At 43.3% G+C, this 21,912-nt stretch overlaps 1 protein-coding gene across 4 annotated transcripts in view; it reads right to left on the reverse strand.

Annotated features, from left to right (window-relative positions):
• The window catches only part of THADA (THADA armadillo repeat containing), a 1,551,972-nt gene that overhangs the window by 1,088,900 nt on the left and 441,160 nt on the right, over positions 1-21,912 (reverse strand). For 2 of the 4 annotated variants that reach the window (XM_069233989.1, XM_069233988.1), the window contains exon 25: positions 13,272-13,367. The exons of the other annotated variants lie outside the window; for them this stretch is intronic. In XM_069233989.1, coding sequence (XP_069090090.1) covers positions 13,272-13,367 — 96 coding nt within the window. The remainder of the gene's footprint in view (positions 1-13,271; positions 13,368-21,912) is intronic. 4 annotated transcript variants of the gene reach the window in all.

The raw sequence follows: 21,912 nt of genomic DNA on the forward strand, positions 1-21,912 counted from the left end.
CAATTCACACAAGGAAAGGAAGCATGTGGATTGTAAGTGACCAATGGGAGAGCAAGAGTCTTTTTAAAAAATTTAAGGAAACCATTCTGCATGCACGCCATTACCATTGAGAAAGGCAGTTCCTGTCGAAACGCATCTGGTGATTGGTGATAAATTGAACTGCTGCATTACCGTGAGTGCTCCGTCTCTGTTTGGATATGGTTTATGTTTTATAAATATATATATATGTATTCAATTGCAGAACAAAGGTTAAAAATAGTGTTGTACAGTGGAGTATCGTGGACTGGCATACAGTGGAGTGCCGTACAGCGGAATAGCGTAGAGTGGAGTGGCATAGAGTCAAGTGGTGTAAATTGTAACAGAGTATAGTAGTGTACTGTGGAGTTGAGTAGAGTGAAATATTGTAGAGTAGCGATGCATTAGGTAGCATAGAGACAATGGACGTACAGTGGAATGACGTATAGTAGACTGACGTACAGTGGAGTTTTGTAGAAAAAATATTGTAGAGTGTAGTGGCGTTGAGTAGCGTAGAGCCATGGCATAGAGTGGAATAGTCTACAGTGGAGTGGCAAAGTGTAGCATAGAGCCGTGGCATAGAGTGGAATCGTCTACAGTGGAGTGGAGTGGCACAGTGTAGAGTTGAGTGCATAGAGTGGAGTAGCATAGAGTGGAGTGGTGTAGAGTGGAATAATATACAGTGAAGGTGCCTAGAGTCGAGTGGCATAGATAGAAACAGAATAGAGTCGAGAGGTGGAGAGTGGAGTTAAGTAAAGTGGAGTGGCATAGAGATGAGTGGTGTAAAGTGGAGTGGCACAGTACAATAGCATAGAATAGAGTGACGCAGAGTGGAGTGGTGCAGACTGGAATGGCATAGACAGGAGTGGCGTGGAGTGAACTGGCGCAGGGTGGAGTGGAATAACGTAGAGTGGTTTGGAGTCAACTGGAACAGCATAGAGTGGAGTGGCATACAATAGAGTGGAGTGGCATACAATAGAGTGGCGCAGAGTACAATAGGGTAGACTGGAATAGTGTAGACTGGAGTGGCGTAGAGTGGCGTGGCATAGTAGTGAATAGTGTAGAAGAATACAGTAGAGTGGCGTACAGTAAAGTGCACAGAGTGGACTATCATACAGTGTAGTGTCAAAGTGGAATAGAGTGGAGTGGCATGGTGTAAAATCCAATAGCGTAGATTAGAGTGGCATAGAGTGAAATAGTGTAAAGTGGTGTGGCATACAGTGGAGAGGCGTAGAGTGGAATAGCATAGACGTAAAGTGCAGTACAGTTGAGTGACTTGCAGTGGAGTGCTGCACAGCACAGAGGCATAGAGTAGAGTGGCTCAGAGTGGAACAGCATACAGTGGAGTGGCATAGAGTGCAGTGACGTAGAGTGTAATGGCGTAGACTGAAGTGGTGTACAGTGTAGTGTCATCAAGTTGAGTGGTTTAGAGTGAAGTGGTGTAGTGTGGAATAGCACAGAGTGAAGTGACATTGTAGAATATCGTAGAGTGGGATGACGTAGAGTGGCATACATTCGAGAGGAACAGAGTATAGTGCAGTGGAGTAGAGTCAACTGGTGAAGAGTGGAATAGCACAGAGTGAAACAGTATAGAGTGGAGTAGCACACAGTGAAATAGCGTTGACTGGAGTGGCATAGAGTAGAATATCGTAGAATGGAGTGGCGTAGAGTGACACAGTTGAGTGGAGTGGAACGGAGTAGACTGTAGTGCAGTACAGTGTTAAGTCTTAGAGTGGAGTTGTATACTGTTGAGTGGCATAGGGTGGAATAGCATAGAGTGGAATAGCAGAGTGGAGTTGCGTAGAGTGTAATATCTTAGAGTGGAATGGCTTACATTGTAGTGGCATACAGTAGGGTGGTGTGAAGTGGCGTACAGTTGAGTGGAGTGGAATAGAGTAGAGAGTAGTGCAGTGACAAGGCGTAGAGTAGAATATTGTAGAGTGGAACAGCATGGACTGGCATACAGTGGAGTTGCATACAGTGGAGTGGCATAGAGTGCAATAGTGTAGAGTGAAGTGGCATAGAGTGTACTGGCGCACAGTGGAGTAAAGTGCAGTAGAGTCTAATAGTGTGGGGTAGAGTGGAATAGCATAGAGTGGAGTGGCAGATAGTGGAGCGGCACAGAGTGCAGTGGCATAGAGTGGAACAGCGTAGTGGCCTACAGTCAAGTGGTGTGGAGTGGCATAGCATGGAGTGGAGAGGCAGAGTGGAATAGCATACAGTGCTGTGGTGTACAGTGGAGTGGTGTAGAGTGAAACAGGGTAGATTGGATTGGCAAAGAGTAGAATATTGTGGCTACAGTGGTGTACAGTCGAGTGGAGTGGAACAGAGTAGAGTGTAGTGGCATAGAAAGGACTGGTGTAAAGTGGAGTAGAGTGAAGTATTGTGGAGTGGAGTGGAGTAGCAACTAGTGGAGTGGCACCCGAGTGGAGTAGCATAAAGTGCAGTGGCATAGAGTGGAACAGTGTAGTGGTGTTCAGTCAAGTGGCCGAGAGTGAAATAGCATGGAGTGGGGTAGCGTGGAGTAGAGTGGAATAGTGCACAGTGTTGTGGTGTACAGTGAAGTGGCATAGAGTAGGGAGCTGTAGAGTGTAATACTGTAGCGTGGAGTGGGGTAGAATGGAGTGCCATGGAGTAGAGCGCATTGGTGTAGAGTGTCTTAGAGTGGCGTGGCATACAGTGGAGAGGTACAGAGTTGAGTGCCATAGAGTGAAATACCACAGAATTGAGTGGCATACCATGGCATAGAGTTGAGTGGCATAGAGTGGAACAGCATTGAGTTGAGCAGAGTAGAATTGCCTAGAGTGGAGTGGCGTGTGGTGTAGTAGAGTGTAGTTTAAAGAGACAGTGTGTTAAAGTGTTTTAACAGATGTAGATGAAATTAGGCAGGAATACAGATTATGGAGTGGAAAGAGTAATCTTTTGGTATTAGTTGTGAATTTGTTAAGCACTGTTAAAGTTATAACTGACAAAACACATATATTGTGCTGCGGTATACCACAATACATGCTGATCATAAGGCAGTATATCATTGGTTAATGGCTGTCTTCACAAAAGTAAAAGCCAACCATGTAGTTTTCACCACCCTAAAATAACAGATATGTTATTATAAACCATCACACTGCCCTCATCATCTTAGAGGGGACATGTCCGCCAGTTTGCCATCTCATGCTGCACATCATCACAGTTTCTGCCGAAACCTTTTGGTTCCTCTTTGGTGATGTGAGAGGACCCTCAGCAGGCTAACATACCTCTTCTTTACCTCTGCACAGCTATGAGAGTTGGGCTTTCTTCCCGGGACAAAAAGGGTGGTTTAGGTCTACCACTGCTACCCACTCTTGTGTACAAACTTAGTAATGTAGGTAGGAATGTTAAGCATCCTATCATGATAATATAGTAGGACTCTTCTTGTGTTTCACTCTTTTAGTCACTGCTGTAATAATCCTGTGTTTCATTATCCTCATAATCGCAATTCATGCCTTTCTATATAGAACGCAGTTGCTTCAATTAAATCTATTGAACCAAGATCCTGCTTCTGTTTTGTCTTTGCACATATGAGACTTGAGTAACTGAAAGAAAGGGGTAAGATCTGTTCCACCACGACTTCCCTGAGAAATCAGAGTGTCGTGCGATAGGCTACCACAAATAACTTCTACCTCTGGTACTTGTGAGGTGCTGCTACAGGGGTGTGGAATTTATTAAAATATCTACTTGTCCAGGGGACAGGTTGCTTCTCAAATCTACTTGTCCTGTAAAAAGATCTACTTGTCCCTTTGGTGCCATGTAGTGTGGCGACAAATTATGGCAGCAATTAATAGCCTCTCTGATTATGCCAGGGCTACTACCATAGTAGGGCTTGAATTCTTGGAGTTTCAATCCCTACTGTAGCAATTTCCTTATTTTGCCACCTTTCTGCAGATCTGCATACTGGGGCTGGAGGAAGCAGTAAGCAATAGTTCCAGGGCTGGAATGCCTATGAGTCTGCAAACCTACTAACCTGCATGTTTTAAAGATTTTTACCAGCTTCTCTCTAATATTTTCCCACAATAAGAAAGGTTGGACATTTACTCCTGACAATGGCAGAATTAGAACTTCTTCCAGGGTTGGGAAGAAAGTGGCTGGAGGGAAAATGAACTTGCAAATGCTCAATAGATTTTCACATGAGCAAATCTACACATCGTATTTACCCATGCTAAAATACAGTTCACAACTATTTTATAGGGGTACGACATATACCATGGGTGCACTTTTGTGACTTTCTTTAAGAATTTGGGGCCACATGTAGGTAGGTTCAGATTTGTGACCTGCAAATTGCGAGTCGCAAATCCGAATGTAGGATGGTGTCCTTGACACCATCTGTGATTCGCAAGGGCTTCGCAAATGCCCACCTCATGAATAATCATGAGGTGGGTTGCAATTTGCGACCCCCCTCGCGAATGGTGGCCTGCTGGAGACAGCAGACCACCATGTCTGTGACTGCTTTTCAATAAAGCAGTTTTTTTTGTTTTTTTTTGTAATGCAGCCCGTTTTCCTTAAAGGATAACGAGATGCATAACAAAAACGAAAAATGAAATGTTTTCGTTTCATTTTTTCAGAGCAGGCAGTGGTCCACAGGACCACTGCCTGCTCTGAAAAAATGTTTACAGTGACATTCACAATGGGGAAGGGGTCCCATGGGGATCCCTTCCCTTTTGCGAAAGTGTTAGCACCCATAGCACCCATTTGAAATGAGTGCAAACTGCGATTGGTTTGCGCCCGCGGTCACAAAACAATCCTACATTGCACTGCGAGTTGCAATTAGGAAGGGAACACCCCTTACTAATTGCGAGTCGCAAACCCGTTTTGTGATTCGGTAACCAGGTTACTGAATCGCAAAACTGGGATTGTGCATCGCAATGTGCTTTTTGCAAGTCGCAAACAGCGAAAGTCGCTGTTTGCGACATGCAAAAAGCTACCTACATGTGGGTCTTGGTCCCTAATTAGGTCTGGTGTTAACAAAGACATTTTGTTTAATAAAAACTTCTATTTCTCTCTCTTTCATCTGGCTTTACTGTGAGTGATCGCATTCTGCTCTTCCACAAGGAGGATATGGCCACACAAAGTAGTTTTGTTCAGTGTCAGGAACTACAGTGGCAATCAGTGACGTAACGAAACTGGAGGGTGCCCCTTTGCAAAGAACATGGAGGAGCCCCCTCTCCAGACTCACTCAGGGCAGGTGCTGTGCTGGAGGGGCCCCCTGGAGGGCGGTTGCGGGGCCTTTGTTATGCCGCTGGTGGCAACGTGTGCTTTAAGAGTTCAAAAACTTTTGGGGGGTGGTTTTGCCAATGTTTGTTACAATGTTGAGGGCCTGGTAGCTCCCACAACAATAAAGTGTTACAAAAGCCATGTCAAAACAAGACACGCATTGATGAAACTAAAAGACTTATAAAAATATGTCAGATCAGTTGGCTTTGTCAGTGTTTGTTTATTTTCATGCTTCCCATAATCGTGTTGAAAATGGTTACACTGATTTTCCATTAGAAATATTTTTGGGAAATACTAGCATGCATCAACACATTTTACTAAATGACACTTCATTTGCATATAATCAGAGAGCATTCTGGGAGCATTATACTTAGCCTAAACTTTTCAAACATGTGTGTACACATTTTTTGTACTGGAACCAACGTCAGTAGTGAAGTGTGACCTTAAAACATTTATTTACAGCACTCACCCTAATAATGAAGGCTTTCAAATAATGAACCATAAATACAAGTTCGAACAGCATTATCTTTTGGAAACACATTACCTCAACTGCAGAGAATTCCACTCTCTGTAAACAGGCAGCCAAAGGGTTTGTGCTGCAGGGGGTTGGGCCTACTTGTCCCAAGGACAAAGTAAACATAAAAACTTGTTGCCCTTGACCCCAAACAAGATGTCCCGGGCGTAGGGCGATAGGAATTCCGCATCCCTGTGCTAGCTAGCCGGAAAGGGTTAGGCCGACAGCTGTTACACCGTGTGGAATCAGACTCACTCTCCAGCGCTTGGTGGTGCTGCCGCTCAAAAGCCAGCAGCCGTGTTACCATAACAGGAGTCCATGACAACCTAGTTTCACTTTATTAAAATGGTATAAGGTGGTGAAATGTATTAATATTTTCCTATATATTTTTTTTAAAAGTTTGCAGAGTCCTGTGCCAGTACCTAAAAAGTATTGCGATAGTTACTGGAAAAATAATAAATTAAATATGTAAAAATTAAAAAAATACACTGTAGTACACAGTAATTAAGAAATATAGGCCCTTATTATGACCTTGACGGAGGGGTTTTCTCCCTCACAAATGTGATGGATATCCCATCCGAGGTATTAGGATCTCCATTGAATATAATGGAATCGTAATACGGCGGACAGGATATCCGTCACATTTGGGATGGCGGAAACCCCTCCGTCCAGGTCGTAATAAGGCCCACAGTGTATTACAGTGTTTTTTTCTAACTTTTTTTAAGTAGTACCACAGTGCTCTGATAATTTATGTTTTAAAAAAGTAAATATTTGAAAAATTGAAAAAACATGGTAGTACATTGTATTTGTGAAATATAGTGTAGTACAGTGTATTTCATTCATTTACATTTTTTTTTAACTTGTTATTAAGTACCGCTGTACTTCCTAGGTGGTACTGCGGTACACCGTGGCCTTTTAAAAAAAATATAGAAACTTATAAATATTTTCCCTACCTGTTATCACTTTAAAAAGTAGTAATAAGTAAGGAAAAATATATAAATTATTACTTATCTATATCGAAGGTCTTAATCCAGAACACAGCCAAAGTCTGGGTAAAACAACATGGCTGCCTTTTACTTTTGTAAAGTCAGTCATTATGCAATCATATACTGACAAGTCAGTCAAATCATCAGCAAGTACCACAAAATTATCATCGTATTTCACAAAATGTTTCTATATTTTCGTGGCCTTGCACTTCGCTAAGTTTAAATGCATTATAACTTTACAAACTACTTACCCCAATTTACCGGTATGACCACAAAGGATCATCTGCACCTCGTAATCTATAATTCTGCCAAATTTCATGGAAATCTGACTGGCCATTTGGCCACTACGTGTGAGTACAAAGTCTATGGGAAATGCATTGGTGGAAAAATATTTTTGGGGAACCCCCTTTTTCCTTTACACCCCCTTGACTAATGACCACGAAAATATACATCATCCACTAATTCAGAAAAAGCAATAGGTCTGCAAAGTTTTGTGGAGATTTGTCAAGAGGGTGCAATGTTAGTCATTTTAATATCTGTAAAAGTACTGCAAAACCAAAGACTGATTGGCCGTCCACAGCACTGAAAAAAATTTAATGGGCAACACTACAGGACTCGGGGAATCCATCCTAGAATTTTGAAAAGGGCACACAAAGTTGCAGGGTTGGCACCCTGATAAAGGAAAAAAAAACTAATGCTGCGCTCGGCTGATGGATGTGACATGACTGCAGCCATCTAGCACCACTCAGGAACCATGAAATCAGTTTCTCAACCTTATTTCTGATGCCTTACTGGCAGTGACTTGCATAGCTTAGATAAAATGTGACTATGTTGTGCAAAAACATAAAATTGGACCCGTATTAATTCTAAGATTTCTAGGATTATCCTTCAGAACCCCGAGGATGGCAGGATTCAGTGAGGAATCTCCAGGTGCAAAGAATATCCACCAGAAAGATTCCAGACTTTTTCTTCTGATGGATACTTCTACCTGCAGATTCCTCACCTTTGGAATAGGTTCCACAGCATACCTCTTCCAAGGGGGTAGGTCTGAAGTAGTGGTCAGACCAGAGAATACTACAGCAGGGGATGAATCAAAAGGCCATCTCTTCTCACTTCCCAGACCAAGTAATAATGCTTAACAAATATGTAAAGAAAGCACATGTTGCTGCATGACAAATCTGTCATTGGAAATCACCTTTCAAGGTTGATTCTTTCACTTCGGTGGAATGACCACAAATGCCTTCTGGTAATTACTTTCAGGCAAAGGCATAAATGATTTTAATGCGGAGGACGATCCATTATGACAGGGTTCTCTCCGCGACCATCTTGCCTTTCTTCTTGCCCATGTAACCCAAGAATAGCTTATTGTCATAACTTAACTCTTTCGTCCAATCTTTATAGAAGTTGACAGCCCTACAAGGTTCCAGCCAAAGTAGCCCCTTCTCTTTTGTAAGATGGTGGAGTGAAAAATGTGGGAAGGTTAATGGACTGCCCAGCATCGAATGGGGGTAATCACCACAGTCAGGAAAGCCACTTTAGTTCTCTGAACCTACTTGTCTGGGTAGAAACAGGTAAAGGACAGGCTCAACGCTTGAGGCTCATGGACCAAAACCACAGCCTTGAAGAACAAAAGCCACAACTAGCCTCTGTCTAAAGGTTGAACAGGGGCCACCATCTAGAATGTCAGGAGTTAATAAAAGCCCCAGAGGGGCATAACAGATGAAGTTGGGAACATGTATGTTAGCCCATGCAGAAATATCAGGACAAGAGTTGACTTGGACAAAGGTTGCTCTTGGAGACAAATGAACACTGAAACAGCCACAATACAACTTTTAACTGTGCCCACCAGAAAACTTTGCTTGGGCAGTTTAAAATAAAAAATTGGAAATTCTGGAGGTTGGGGAGTAGAACCATTCTCCCTGACTGGGAGTGAAGGACACAGGGAGATTCTCAGGATGTCTACCTAATGTATCCTTCTAGGCCAGCCTGGAGTGAATAAAATTACATTGGCACATTCCTGGTGCAACTTCCGAACACTAAAGGAATAACGGATATGCAAGGCAATGAGTAGTGAAGTAGAAAATACCACATCAACCGAAATGCATCCCCCAAGGCTCTCCACAATGGAAACGGGAGACATAATTGTAGGCAGTGTGCATTCTCATAAGTGGTAAAAAGATCCACCTGATGGGCGTCCCTTACATCAAAGACATTCTGAATCACCTCTGGTGGAGACGCTAGTCGTCATCGGGAAGATAAAATCAACTCAAGATGTTGGCTTTCGTGTAAAGGGAGCCTGACAGATGGTTCAGCCAGGTTCCATGCACTTTTGTCGAGGCCCAGTCTCTCAGCACTATTCCAGCAGAGACAATAAGACCTCCCCATAACTCACCGTTTGTTTACATACATCCCAGCCGTGTTGTCTGTCAAGTTCTGGACCGAACAATGGGTGGGCAGGAAAGCCGTCAGGAACACAAAAACTGCCCTCCGCTTGTGCGAACTGATATGCAGCTTTGGGTTGTACAGAGAACAGAGGCCTCTGAGCTTCAGTTTTTCCAGATGCATTCCACCCTAAAGTGGAAGGGTTTGTCACTATTGTGGTCACTGGTGGCGACAGGCAAAAAGGTTCTCCTCTACCAACCACAGACATGATCCAAGCACTCTCTAGAGGGATTCTACTAATGTTCAGAGATAGCCTCCATGTGTGAATCATTGCAGATAGAGGCACCAATGGCCATCTCTCATGTGTCAGTGTGAATGAATGACTAGTAGGATGCAGGATGCCAGCAGACTCAGTAGGTACAGAACCGTCAGGCCTGATAATCGTGATTACTCTTAAACATCAAAACCATATCCCAAATGTCCTCATTTCTCTAGGAAGAAGGAAAAGCCTGAAGAGATGTTGTGTCCAGTGTGGTCCCTATGAACAGGATGTGCTAAGAGGACTCTAGCTGTGATGGGCAGATTAATGAAACAGTCCAAGAAGTAAAGCAGGGACACTGTGGTGTTCAGATGTTCCAACAACAATTGCAGCAAGCTTGCCTTGGGCAGTCAATGATCTAAGTAAAGGACACCACCAAGTGTTGCACTTACAGCACCAGAAGCACCTGAGACTAGGACAGCATCCTGAACTTCTACTTACACAGATAAAAGTTCAGGACTCTGAGGACAAGGTTCAGATGCAGACCAGCATCCTTCTTGGGAACCAGGAGGTACTAAGAGTAGCACCCTTGCCCAATTCCCTGTTTTGGGACTAAATGCACTGCTCCTTTCTATAAAAGTGCTGCCACCTCCTGTTTGAGTTCAGATGTGTTCCTCTAAATTGTGGGGACTGAGAGGGAGGTCTGTTGGAAAGGAAGTGTGCATTCCCTTTCTACAGCCTATAAGACCCACTGGTCCATCACAATGGCTCTCCAAGTCTGCCGATGGATGCTACTGTTCCTCCAAAAGGCTGCAAACGTTTCTTAACAGGAAACTAAAGCAGCTTAATAGGTGGTGTGTTGGAGGAAGACAAGAAGGAGAAGGAGAGCTTCTGGGACAGTCTTCCCCTGGCTTTGCCTCTGCACTGCCTAAGGAATGGGTTAGGCTGTTGGATGGCTGGGCAGGCTTGCACTGACCAAAAGGCAGTTCTTTCAAGTAGATAGAACATTTACTGTACTGCTAATAAACGTTTCTGGCTTGAGGTGCTAGTCATAGGGATCAGGCATTCACTCTGCCTGCTTTGAACATTTGAGAGGCTGAGTCAACAGTGTCATCGAATAAGAAGAGTCTTTGAAAGGCATGTACATCAGACTAGCTAGCATATTGTCATAAAAACCAGTGGACATCAGCCATATACATCCCCTTAGGGTGACTGAAGATCCCATGGCACTGGCCACTGAGTCCACAGTGCCCAGGCCTGCTTCAGTGATCTGTCTGGTGGCATCTTGACTGTCCTTAATCACTTCGCTGAAGGTGTCTTTGAGGTGGTCAGGTATGCTTGGCTCCATCATGTTTGCCATTTTACACATTTTGGCTAACAGGCATATGGCACTCATAGAACACAGAGCCAGACTCCCAGCTGAAAAAAACCCTGCTTTCCCATGGCCTCCAGCTTTTCGACTCCCTGTCTGAAGGTGCTTGAGAAAGGCCCCCGGATTCAGCTTGGAGATCAAGGAACCTTGTACCACCAGACTTTAGGTGAATAAGGTACGGACAAAAAAGTCGAGGTCTCTGAGAGCCACCCTATAGCAGTGGGCTGTTAGTCTGTTGACTGCCGTGGCAGGCTTATCCTCAGCCACTTTGATGGGTACTAGTAATCAATCAATCAATCAATCAATCAAAAGAAGCAGCGGTTTGCATGTTTGGAAAGCGGGCTGTAAAATGTCAGCCCACTGTAGGGAATGGCAAAACTAATAGAGAATCTAATAGCTCTCCTGTTTTTCAAAGGACTGCATGAAACAAGAATATTACAAGTGGTGCTGGCCCTATTTCCGGAGAGGTGTCTAGGCCACTGGCTTACTGGAGCACCAAATCTGCTGTGTCCGAAATAGAAGGAGGAAGCAACTTGGCTGCCTCGCTGATACTGTCTATGAATCAATTATTATAAAATAAATGTAAACATAAAAACATTAGTCAACAAAGCCTCATACAAAACAATATTAAAAAGGCCATATGCATGAAAAATAAACTGCAACAATTAATGAAGTTGTAGTATTGTTTCATAAAAACACAAAGAGGAAACTGCTCAGTGCTTATGTGGTCACACGTGAAAAAAGTAGATATGGTCCTTGCAAAGAAGAAATTAATAAAGACAATAAAAATTTAGATTACAGTCTAATGTCCAAACAGGACCAGACTTACGGAAAAGAAATAAAAGGTAAGATACTGAAAATTCTATGGGAAAACAAGAAGTAGCAGTATCTCCATGTCTTCTATCAAAAGTTAAGAACAAAAGGTAGTTAACAGGAGGCAAACCAGGAGACACTTCAAAAGCATAAACTTATCCAAACTTTGAGACACAGTGAGCCTGGTTAAAATGATAGGATGAAGACATCAGGTTCTAAAGAAATCACTAGGCGTTTTGAAAAGAGAACTGTGCTAAAAAATATGGGAACTTGCATTCAGAATAATACACAATGCTAAAGTGACAGTGCTCAAACGGATTCAAAGGTAAACAAGCATTTACAATTCAAAGGGTCTCGCTTTTGCTCGCATTAGAGCTACAGCCATGTAACAGGGTTCATGTCATGCAAAGCGCTCTACTACTGAGCAGCAAGATCACGCTGCCTGCGAAATAACGAGAAAAAGTAGTTCAGAAACCATACAGAAAACATGGAGCCTCGTATGTTTTCAGTAGTTGGTCGGTGCACTCGAGGAGGGCTAAAACCCCAAAAGGCATGACGTATGCATGCCTTCCACTAATGAAATGAAGCGAATTGTAAAAGGCAACCCACGAACCAAACAAACTCATGGGCTTGACATGGGCATGGTTACAAGCCCGTAGAGAGAGAACAACAGGAACAGATCGCTTTGCGCTTGCCCATAGAAATGTAGGCCCTTGAACTAAGCCAAAGCATGAAGAGTGATCTTGGAATGTATGCAGCTACATGAACACGCCAGCATATACACACACCAGTATGGACCTAGAAATACTCAGGACTGTCTTGTTTACCACAAGAGATTACAGCAACTATCATGCATGCTGGAGCTGTTTTTTTTTTTTGGGGGAGGGGGGGGAGGGAGGGAGTATGAATGAATGCCGAATGCACTTGGTGCTGTGGCGGAACGAAACTTGAGGGGGTCCCCTTTTAAAGAACATAGAGGACCCCCCTCCAGACTCACTCAGGAGCTTTCAGGCCAAGGTGATGTGCTGAGGGGGACCCCTGCAGGTTCCCCGACACCTTGAATCGCAGGGACTGTGGGAGCCTTTTTTTATGCCACTGGCTAGGCAACAACTAGAATTTGGTGGCCTTGCTGCTCTTGGTAGAGTGAAATGGCAGACAGGCAGTCAAATTTACAAGGAGCCCCAAACACAGGGGTGGTATACTTGCCATTGCTGAAATACACGACCAAGGACCAAACCAGAGAAACCTCACGTGTCCCCAGGGATTGAAAACAATATATCTGTTTAATGCTATGTTTGAATACAGATATTAACAAATATACTATAGCTAAAACATAGTTACAGAAAAGGGGGCATGTTTTTGTGTTGTTTCTCTTCAATAAAGAAATCAGTTAATTACTCTGTTTAATGTGGGAGAGGGCCTAGTGATACTTTTCGCCTACATGTTTGGGTACGTGCTCCGCCAGGTACCAATCTGCAATAAAAACTTTTTTTTTTTTTTTAAGGTGGCATTCCTAAATTAATCATAAATACAGGTACACTTATGCATCAAATATTTTACTTCCAAGCACAAAAAAATACAAAAATGAAAATTTTAATAGGAAAGGTTGAGCTTTTTAAAATGTTGTTTAATGCCTGATAGAAATTAATAGCATATCAATTTGTCTTTTATTCACCGAATGCATACTCTCTTTTTGGCGGCGGATGCCAGTGTTTCATTTGACGCCACAATCGTCCTTCCTATATTCTGTTTGCTGTACTTGCTCTGCTCCCACAAATCAAGCTAAAAATACCAACGTAATATTTAGCCTTGAAGTTCAGATTCCTTCCCATTTACAGAGCATTTAATTTTTTTCAATTTTTGTTTCATGAAGCATGCAATCAAATGAAACTATACTCAAAAAGTAGATTTATCTGACATATGACAGATTGGCAGTTTTTTTAAATACAACTTTTAATTCTTAAGCACTAGGCTTGACCTAGTCGAATAAGGAATATTATGTAAAACAAATAAAGAAATGTGTGGTGTCCCGAGTGAACAAGTTACTTACCTTTGGTAATGCTCTTTCTGGTAGAGCCTGTCTAGTCGCAGACTACTCACCTTTGGACTATTCCCCAAGCATCAGATTGGATATGAAACCTTTTTGTCAGTATGTCTGCATGCCAGTAAGTGGGGCCACGCGACTCCGCAATGACGCTGTTCGGCTCCAGAAGTGACATGCAGAGCCTATATGTCCGCTATTCCCACACGCAGTCAGTCGCTTTCAAGAGTATCTGCACCCCCGGTAGCAGATCCCCTAAGAAAACTGGTGTGACCAGGATAGATTCCTTGACTTATTTTGGATAGAGTCCAATCACAGAACAGAGAGGAGATCGAGGAATCGGTGGCTAGATAGAGTCTCTACCAGAAAGTGTGTTACCAAAGGTAAGTGACTTGTTTTTCTGACAGAGACTTCTAGCTGCAGACTCTTCACCTTCTGAATAGATACCAAAGGAGTACCTATTTGGTCTGTGGATGGACTCAAACCAGGAAGTCATGCAGTACCAAGCTGGCAAAATGCCATTCTTGGCAAACCTGACTGTCTAGACAATAGAGGTTCATGAACGTATGAAGGGAAACCAATGTAGCTGCCTGGGAAATATCGATGATAGGGTCTCTACATGCCAAAGCGGTGGTAGCGGCGTCTGCCATGGTAGAATGAGCGTCCAGTACTTGTGGAGGCTGCATGTAGCCAACACATAGCAGAAATTAATGCAGGGCACAAACCACCAGGAGATGGTTCTCTTCTGCACAGACTTGCCTTTTTTCACTCCAAAACATTCCACATATAGCTGATTGTCCCCCTGGTGCTCTTTTGTATGATCTATGTAAAAGCGAAGTGCTCTCTCGGTATCCAAGCAATGGAGTTTCTCTTTCTCCTTAGAAGGGTGAGGCTGAACACAGAATTCCAGCAAGGTGAAGTTTTGATAGATGTGGAATAACGTCATGACTTATGGCAAGAAGGATGCCCATGTTCGAATGAAGGGATGACGATGGTGTATGGAGAGTTGACAGAAAGCTTGATGCCTACTCACATGCTGCACCGATGTTAAGACAACAAGGAACACTGTCATGAAGGTGAGAAGATAAAAGGGTCAGCTGTGAAGCGGCTCAAAGGCAATGCACATCAGAAATGGGCGAACAAAGTTACGGCCCCACTGTGGCATGACAAAGCTTTCAAAAAGTGCATAACAACTGGAGACTTAAAATATGTGGACTGATCCGCCAACCACAAAAAGGCCACAAAACAGATGACAAAACAAACAACAAATCCTCAAATAACTTTGCCTGGAGGGGTCTACTTGCCAAGAATGCACCAAGCCACAAATCTGAACCAACAGCAGGCACATAGAGTTTTGGTCGAGGGAAGCCTGGCTCCCAAGGTGAGATCAACCACCTCCGGAAGTTGGTCAAAGGTGTTCAGCTGCCACCGCTCAATCTTCAAGTATGAAGGTGGAGACTGCGAAGACCTGGGAGCCGAACCATGCTGTGAGAAGAAAAATGTCACTTACCCAGTGTACATCTGTTTGTGGCATGTAGTGCTGCAGATTCACATGCTATGCATGATTCCGCCATCTAGTGTTGGGCTCGGAGTGTTCCAGGTTGTTGTTCTTTGAAGAAGTCTTTTCGGAGTCACTGGATCGAGTGACTCCTCCTCTCGGTCATACCGCACATGGGCATCAACTCCATTGTTAGATTGTTTTTCTGCAAAAAGGTGAAGGAAGGAGTGATAGAGCGTAAGAATATAAATATTGTATAAAAGTAGTAAGTGAAAAATAGATGTCCATGCAAATGTAAATGTATCTGCATATGTACAAATAATAAAACTTACACCGACTACAGGCATCCGGGGAGGAGGGGGTGCATGTGAATCTGCAGCAGTACATGCCACGAACAGATGTACACTGGGCAAGTGACATTTTCCGTTCAATGGCATGTGTAGCTGCAGATACACATGATATGCATAGACTACAAAGCAGTTAACCCTCCCCAAACATAGCAGTGGCTAACCTGTAGGAGTTGAAGTTGTTTGAAATAATGTTCTTAAGACAGGTTGGCCAACATTGGCATGTTGCATGGAATATACATCTACACAATAATGTTTTGTAAATGTATGAGGAGTAGACCATGTGGCAGCTTTACATATTTCAGCCATTGGTATGTTTCATAAGAATGCCATAGATGCACCTTTCTTTCTAGTAGAATGTGCTCTAGGTGTGATCAAAAGTTGTCTTTTTTGCCTTAATGTAACATGTTTGTATGCATCTAACAATCCATCTTGCTAATCCTTGCTTAGAGATATGATTGCCTTTATGTGGTTGCTGAAAAGCAACGAAAAGGTGTTTTGTTTTCCTAAAATCTTTAGTTCTATTTATATAGTACATAGAGCTCTTTTGAGATCAAGAGTATGAAGGACTATTTCTGCAACTGAGTCTGGCTGTGGAAAGAAGACTGGCATTTCCACTGTTTGGTTTATGTGAAAAGGTGATACTACTTTTAGTAGAAATGTTGGATTTGTCCTAAGTACAACTTTATGTTTGTGCACTTGGAAAAAAGGTTCTTCAAGAGTGAATGCTTATTTTTCACTAACTCTTGTTGCAATGAAGTGATAGTTACTAGAGAGGCAACCTTCCATGTTAAAAATTGAATCTGACAAGAATGCATGGGTTCAAAAGGCAGGCCCATGAGTCTGGTAAATACGATATTTAGATTCCAAGTAGGAACAGGTAGTGTTCTAGGTGAAATAATAAGTTTTAATCCTTCCATGAAGGCTTTTATAACTGGAACTCTGAATAGAGAGGTGTGTTGAATAGTCTGTAAGTATGCTGATATTGCAGTAAGATTAATTTTAATGGATGAGAAAGCTAAATTAGATTTTTGCAAATGAAGTAGATAGCATACAAAATCTTGTATTGATGCTGTAAGTGGGACATTATTTTTAGATTGACAGTAGTAAACAAATCTTTTCTATTTGTTAGCATAACATTGTCTAGTGGTAGGTTTACGTGCCTGTTTGAACACTTCCATACGTTCTAATGGAAGGTTTAGGTATCCAAACTCTATGATTTCAGGAGCCAAACCACTAGGTTGAGAGCATTGGGGTTTGGATGCCTCATTTGACCTTTGTTTTGTGTTAACAAATCCGGTCTGTTTGGAAGTTTGGTGTGAGGTACTATCGACAGGTCTAGGAGTGTGATGTACCAAAGTTGACGTGCCGACGTTGGGGCTATGAGTATCATGGAGAGAGATGTCTGATGTAGTTTGTTGACCAGAAAGGGAAGGAGTGAGATAGGGGGAAAAGGGTAAGCAAATATCCCTGACCAACTGATCCATAGAGCATTGCCCTTAGATAGGGGATGTGGGTGTCTGGATGCAAAGTGTTGGCATTTCGCGTTTTTGCTTGTTGCAAATAAGTCTATTTCTGGTGTTCCCCACTTTTGAAAGTACTTTTGAAGTACCTGAAAGTGAATCTCCCATTTGTGTTTCTGTTGGTGGTTCCTGCTTAGGAGATCCGCTAGCTGATTGTATATTCCTGGAATGTATTCTATCAATAGATGAATGTGATTGTGAAATGCCTATTTCCATATTGTCTGGGCTAAAAGGGACAGTTAAGATTAATGTGTGCTCCCTTGTTTCTTCAGGTAATACATGATCATACTACTCTCTGTTTTTATCAGCACAATCTTGTGTTTGAGAAGGGGTTGAAATGCTTTTGGGGCAAGGAACACAGCTAATAATTCTAAATGGTTTATGTGAACATTTCTTTGTTTCGAATCCCATTCCCTTTGAATGGTAAGGTTGTTTTGATGAGCTCCCCAACCTATCATTGATGCATCTGTTGTTGTGATCTGAGGCACAGGGTCTTGAAATGACCGCCCCTTCATTAAATTGCTGAGATTCCACCATTGAAGGGACGTGTGCGTTTGGCGGTCCAACAACACTAGATCTTGCAATTGACCCTGTGCTTGAGACCATTGTTGTGAGAGGCATTGTTGTAAAGGCCTCATATTGAGTCTTGCATGCAGTACTATTGCTATGCAAAATGCCATAATTCCTAGAATTTTACAGTGCATTGTTGATTTGGCTGTATTTTTGGTATGAGATTTTGGAAAGCCTGTGTCCTTTGTGTATTTGGATATGCTAGGGCTTTTTGTGTATTTAAAATAGCACTTAGGTAAGGTTGTACTTGTGCTGGTTGAAGGTGAGATTTCTGGTAATTGAGAGTGAACCCTAGTGTATGTAGGGTCTCTATTACGTACTGAGTGTGTTGTTGGCATTATACAAAATTGCTTGATTTTATTAGCCAATTGTCTAGATATGGAGAGACATGAATGTGTTGTCTTCTTAGGTAGACTGCCACTACTGCTAGACATTTTGCTGCTAAATGGCAGAACTTTGAACTGGTAATGTTTTCCTGCTATGACAAACCTGAGATATTTTCTGTGAGCTGGACGGATGGGTATATGGAAATACGCATCTTTGAGGTCTAAAGCAGTCATGTGATCTTGTTTTTGTAGTAGTGGAATGACGTCCTGCAGTTACCATGTGAAAGTGTTCTGACAGGATGTACAGATTCAGAGATCTGAGGTCTAGGATGGGCCTGAGAGTGCCATCCTTTTGGGGGATAAGGAAGTATAGTGAGTATACTCCTGTTCCTTGTGGAGAATGTGGGACCAATTCTATTGCTTGTTTTAGTAGTAGCGATTCTACCTCTAGTTGTAATAGAACATTGTGCTCTGGGGACAATCTGTGGTAACGTGTGGGAATGTTTGGAGGAGTAGAAATCAATTCTAGGCAATAGCCATTGCGGATAATTGACAACACCCAATGGTCTATGGTGATGTTTTGCCAATGAGAGAGGAATTGCTGTAATCTTCCCCCCACAGGAGATGTGTGGGGTTGAGGGATGGTAAATAAGTCACTGTTTGGATGGTTTAGTGGCTTGTTTAGAGGTTTGGAACTTGCCTCTGTTTCTGAAATATTGGCCTCTGTAAGACCCTCTAAATCCCCCTCTCTGATATTGTTGCTGCTGTTGTTGTCCCTGCTTCGCCTGGGAGGTAGAGGCTTCAGAGGATTGTGGTTTGAATCCTCCCCTAAACTGTTGCCTGCAAAAGGTGCCTCTATACGATGCTGTGTATAATGCTCCCATTGCTTTGGCATTGTCTGAGTCTTTCCTCAGTTTTTCTATGGTCATATTGACCTCGGGACCAAACAAATGTTTTTTGTCAAAAGGCATGTTAAGCACTGCCTGTTGGATTTCTGGTTTAAAACCAGAAGAACGTAGCCATGCATGGCTTCTTATAGTAATGGCAGTATTGACACTTCTGGCTGCTGTGTCCGCGGCGTCAAGGGAAAACTTTATCTGATTATTGCTTATGGCCTGACCCTCTTCTACCATCTGTTGTGCCCTTTTCTGATATTCCTTTGGGAGGTTCTGTAGGAGTTCTTGCATCTCATCCCAGTGGGCTCTATCGTATCTGGGTAGAAGTGCTTCGAATTTGCAATTCGCCACTGACTGTCTGCCTGAGTGGCCACTCTCTTGCCAGCAGCATCAAATTTCCTAGTATCCTTATCAGGGGGAGGAACATCCCCTGAGGATTGGCTATTAGCCCTCTTTCTAGCCGCACTCACTACCACTGAATCTGGAGGAACTTGGTGTGTGATGTAATCCGGGTCTGTAGAATCAGGTTTGTATTTTTTGTCAATACGAGGAGTAATTACTCTAGCTCTGACTGACTCACTAAAAATGTGGTCTGCATGTTTGACCATTCCAGGTAACATAGGAAGGCACTGATATCCAGAGTGGGTGGAGGACAGAGTGTTAAACAGGAAATCCTCTTCTAGGGGTTCAGTGTGCATAAGCACCCCATGGTAAGCAGCTGCCCTATAAACAACCTGCGTGTATGCAGTCGTGTCCTCTGGTGGAGAAGGCTTGGAGGGGTATAAATCAGGCTCATTATCAGGAATAGGACCTGGGTTGTATAGATCCCAAGGATCCACTGTATCCCCATGTGAGTACTGTGAATGCGTTGAAGAAGGCAATGGTGGTGGGCTAGTGGGTGGAGATGAAAGGAAAAGCTGTGGTGAATGACGAGGAGAAGTAGGGGCAGGTACTGGTTTCTCCTTCTGCATTATACATTTTTGCTGGTCGTTGAGCAGTGTCTAATTGTTCCTGAAAAGCCAGCTTCCTTTTGGTTTTCAGAGGAGGTGCAGTAACAATTCGGTCGGTCTCTTTGTGGATGTGGATTATAGATTGTCTTTCATCCATAACCTCCAGAATAGGCTGAATCTCAGCGTCCTCATCAGAATGTCTGTAAGATTCCTGCAGTGATTTCGAACTCTGTTTGAGATGGCTCAAAAGTCCTTGCTCTTCTGTATAAGAAGATTTTTTGGGTTCTGAAGATAGAAGCTTTTTAGGTCCCGAAAATGGAGTTGGTTGTTTCGGCTCTGAAGCAGGGCGTCGAGGCTTTGACTCCGAGGAGTGAGGACGCTTACTCGAGTCCGAGGCAGAACTCTTTACAGATTTACTCAACTCCGATGTCGACAGAGGAGTGGCCTTTTTTGGCACCGAACCCAAAGGTCGGTCGATGATAGTCTTTTTTCGGGTCAAACTATGGTCCTCTGGCAGTGGTGTACCCAAGGCCTTCAATGTTTTTTTTATATATGGGCGTAGGGGCAGACGTACTCATGTGCTGTCCAGCAGCGATAGGCCTATCTTCTTCCGTTACTTGTTCGGAGTCGGTGTCTCAGATGGAGACCGCTGTCTGCACCTGTTCTTCTTCCATGACGTCGAGATGTTCTGTACTTTTCAACACCATCTCTAACCTTCTGGCTCTCCGATCACGCAGGGTCTTCTTGGATCAAAACGATCGACATGCCTCACAATCTTCTTTATGATTGGGAGAAAGACACAGATTACAAACCAGGTGTTGGTCTGTGTAGGGAAACTGCATGGCACCGAGGGCAAAATCGAAATGGAGTCTGATCCATCAGGCTTCCATGCGGTAGGCCCGAGTCGGGCGCACGCGCCCAGAAGGGCGAAATCTAGATTCCGACGGTACTATTGATTTGAGGCTAGATGGAAACGCGATCAAAACAATACAGACGATTAAAGGAGTTTTCTAAAGTTTCCGATTCAAAATCACGGAGCGAGAGGAAACACGTCCGAACCCGACAGCGGAAAGAAAACAATCTAACAATGGAGTCGATGCGCAGTATGACCGAGAAGAGGAGTCACTCGATCCTGTGACTCCGAAAAGACTTCTTCGAAGAAAAACAACTTGTAATACCCCGAGCCCAAAACTAGATGGTGGAATCATGCTTAGAATGTGTATCTGCAGCTACACATGCCATAGAACATTATGTTATTAGTTGATGGGTGTGGGAGACCTTCCCAAGCGAAAGCCACAATCCTGCTCAGGGTGAACCACAGGAGTCACTAAAGCAAACTGAAGTTAACCCCTTGGTAGCTTAGTACAAAAGCAGTCAGGCTTAACTTAGAGGCAATGTTTAAATTATTATGTAGCAAACAAACAGCAATAAAGTGAAAACTTGGCATAAGAAAAATCCCACACAAATTTAGGGAATAGAGCATACAATTTAACAATGTATTTGCCACAAAAATGACAAAAATAAAGTCAGCAGAACCAGATCTATGCAATTTTTAAAGATTTCAGGAAAGTATAGTGCCTAAAAGCACAAAATGCCACTTGCAGTTATCCAGTTGTGCAAGATCGGGTGAAACTCACAAGTTCAGGCCGACCGTGATGGAGCACGGCCAGATACAGCAATCTGGTTAGTCAATCTGAAAAAGTTACATTCTGAAGTCCAGCATGAAGACTTCTGTTCGCAGTGGAGGAGGCCGCAAGGTGCAGGTACAGTGCTGCAGATGGTCGTCGCTGAAGCATGAAGAGCACACGGGCTTCGCAAAGAGTCTGTCTTGCGTCATCATCGGTCATTGCTGGGGATATGCGTTGGTGGTCACTGTGGCTATTGATGCTGTAGCGTGAAGTGCAGATCTTGCGTTAACAGTTGTTGCTGGAAGTCCCTGTAGATCGCAAAATCTGATTCACCAGAGTTTCACATTGGCGGTTGGTGCAGGTGGCAAGATCTTGGAGTGAATGGGCCTGTTTCGGGTCACAAAGATCCCAAAACTTCAGGATTTCTTTCTTTCTTAAAGGAGGAGCTCCATTCATGCCATGCCATGGGTCCAGGACCTGAGGAGGCACTTCTTGGGGCTCAGGAATTCAATCCAGCAGAGGCCAGTAGGGCTCAGGCAAGTCCAGAT

This window comes from Pleurodeles waltl, chromosome 5 (genome assembly GCF_031143425.1).
Source record: "Pleurodeles waltl isolate 20211129_DDA chromosome 5, aPleWal1.hap1.20221129, whole genome shotgun sequence".
Classification (NCBI taxonomy): Eukaryota; Metazoa; Chordata; class Amphibia; order Caudata; family Salamandridae; genus Pleurodeles; species Pleurodeles waltl.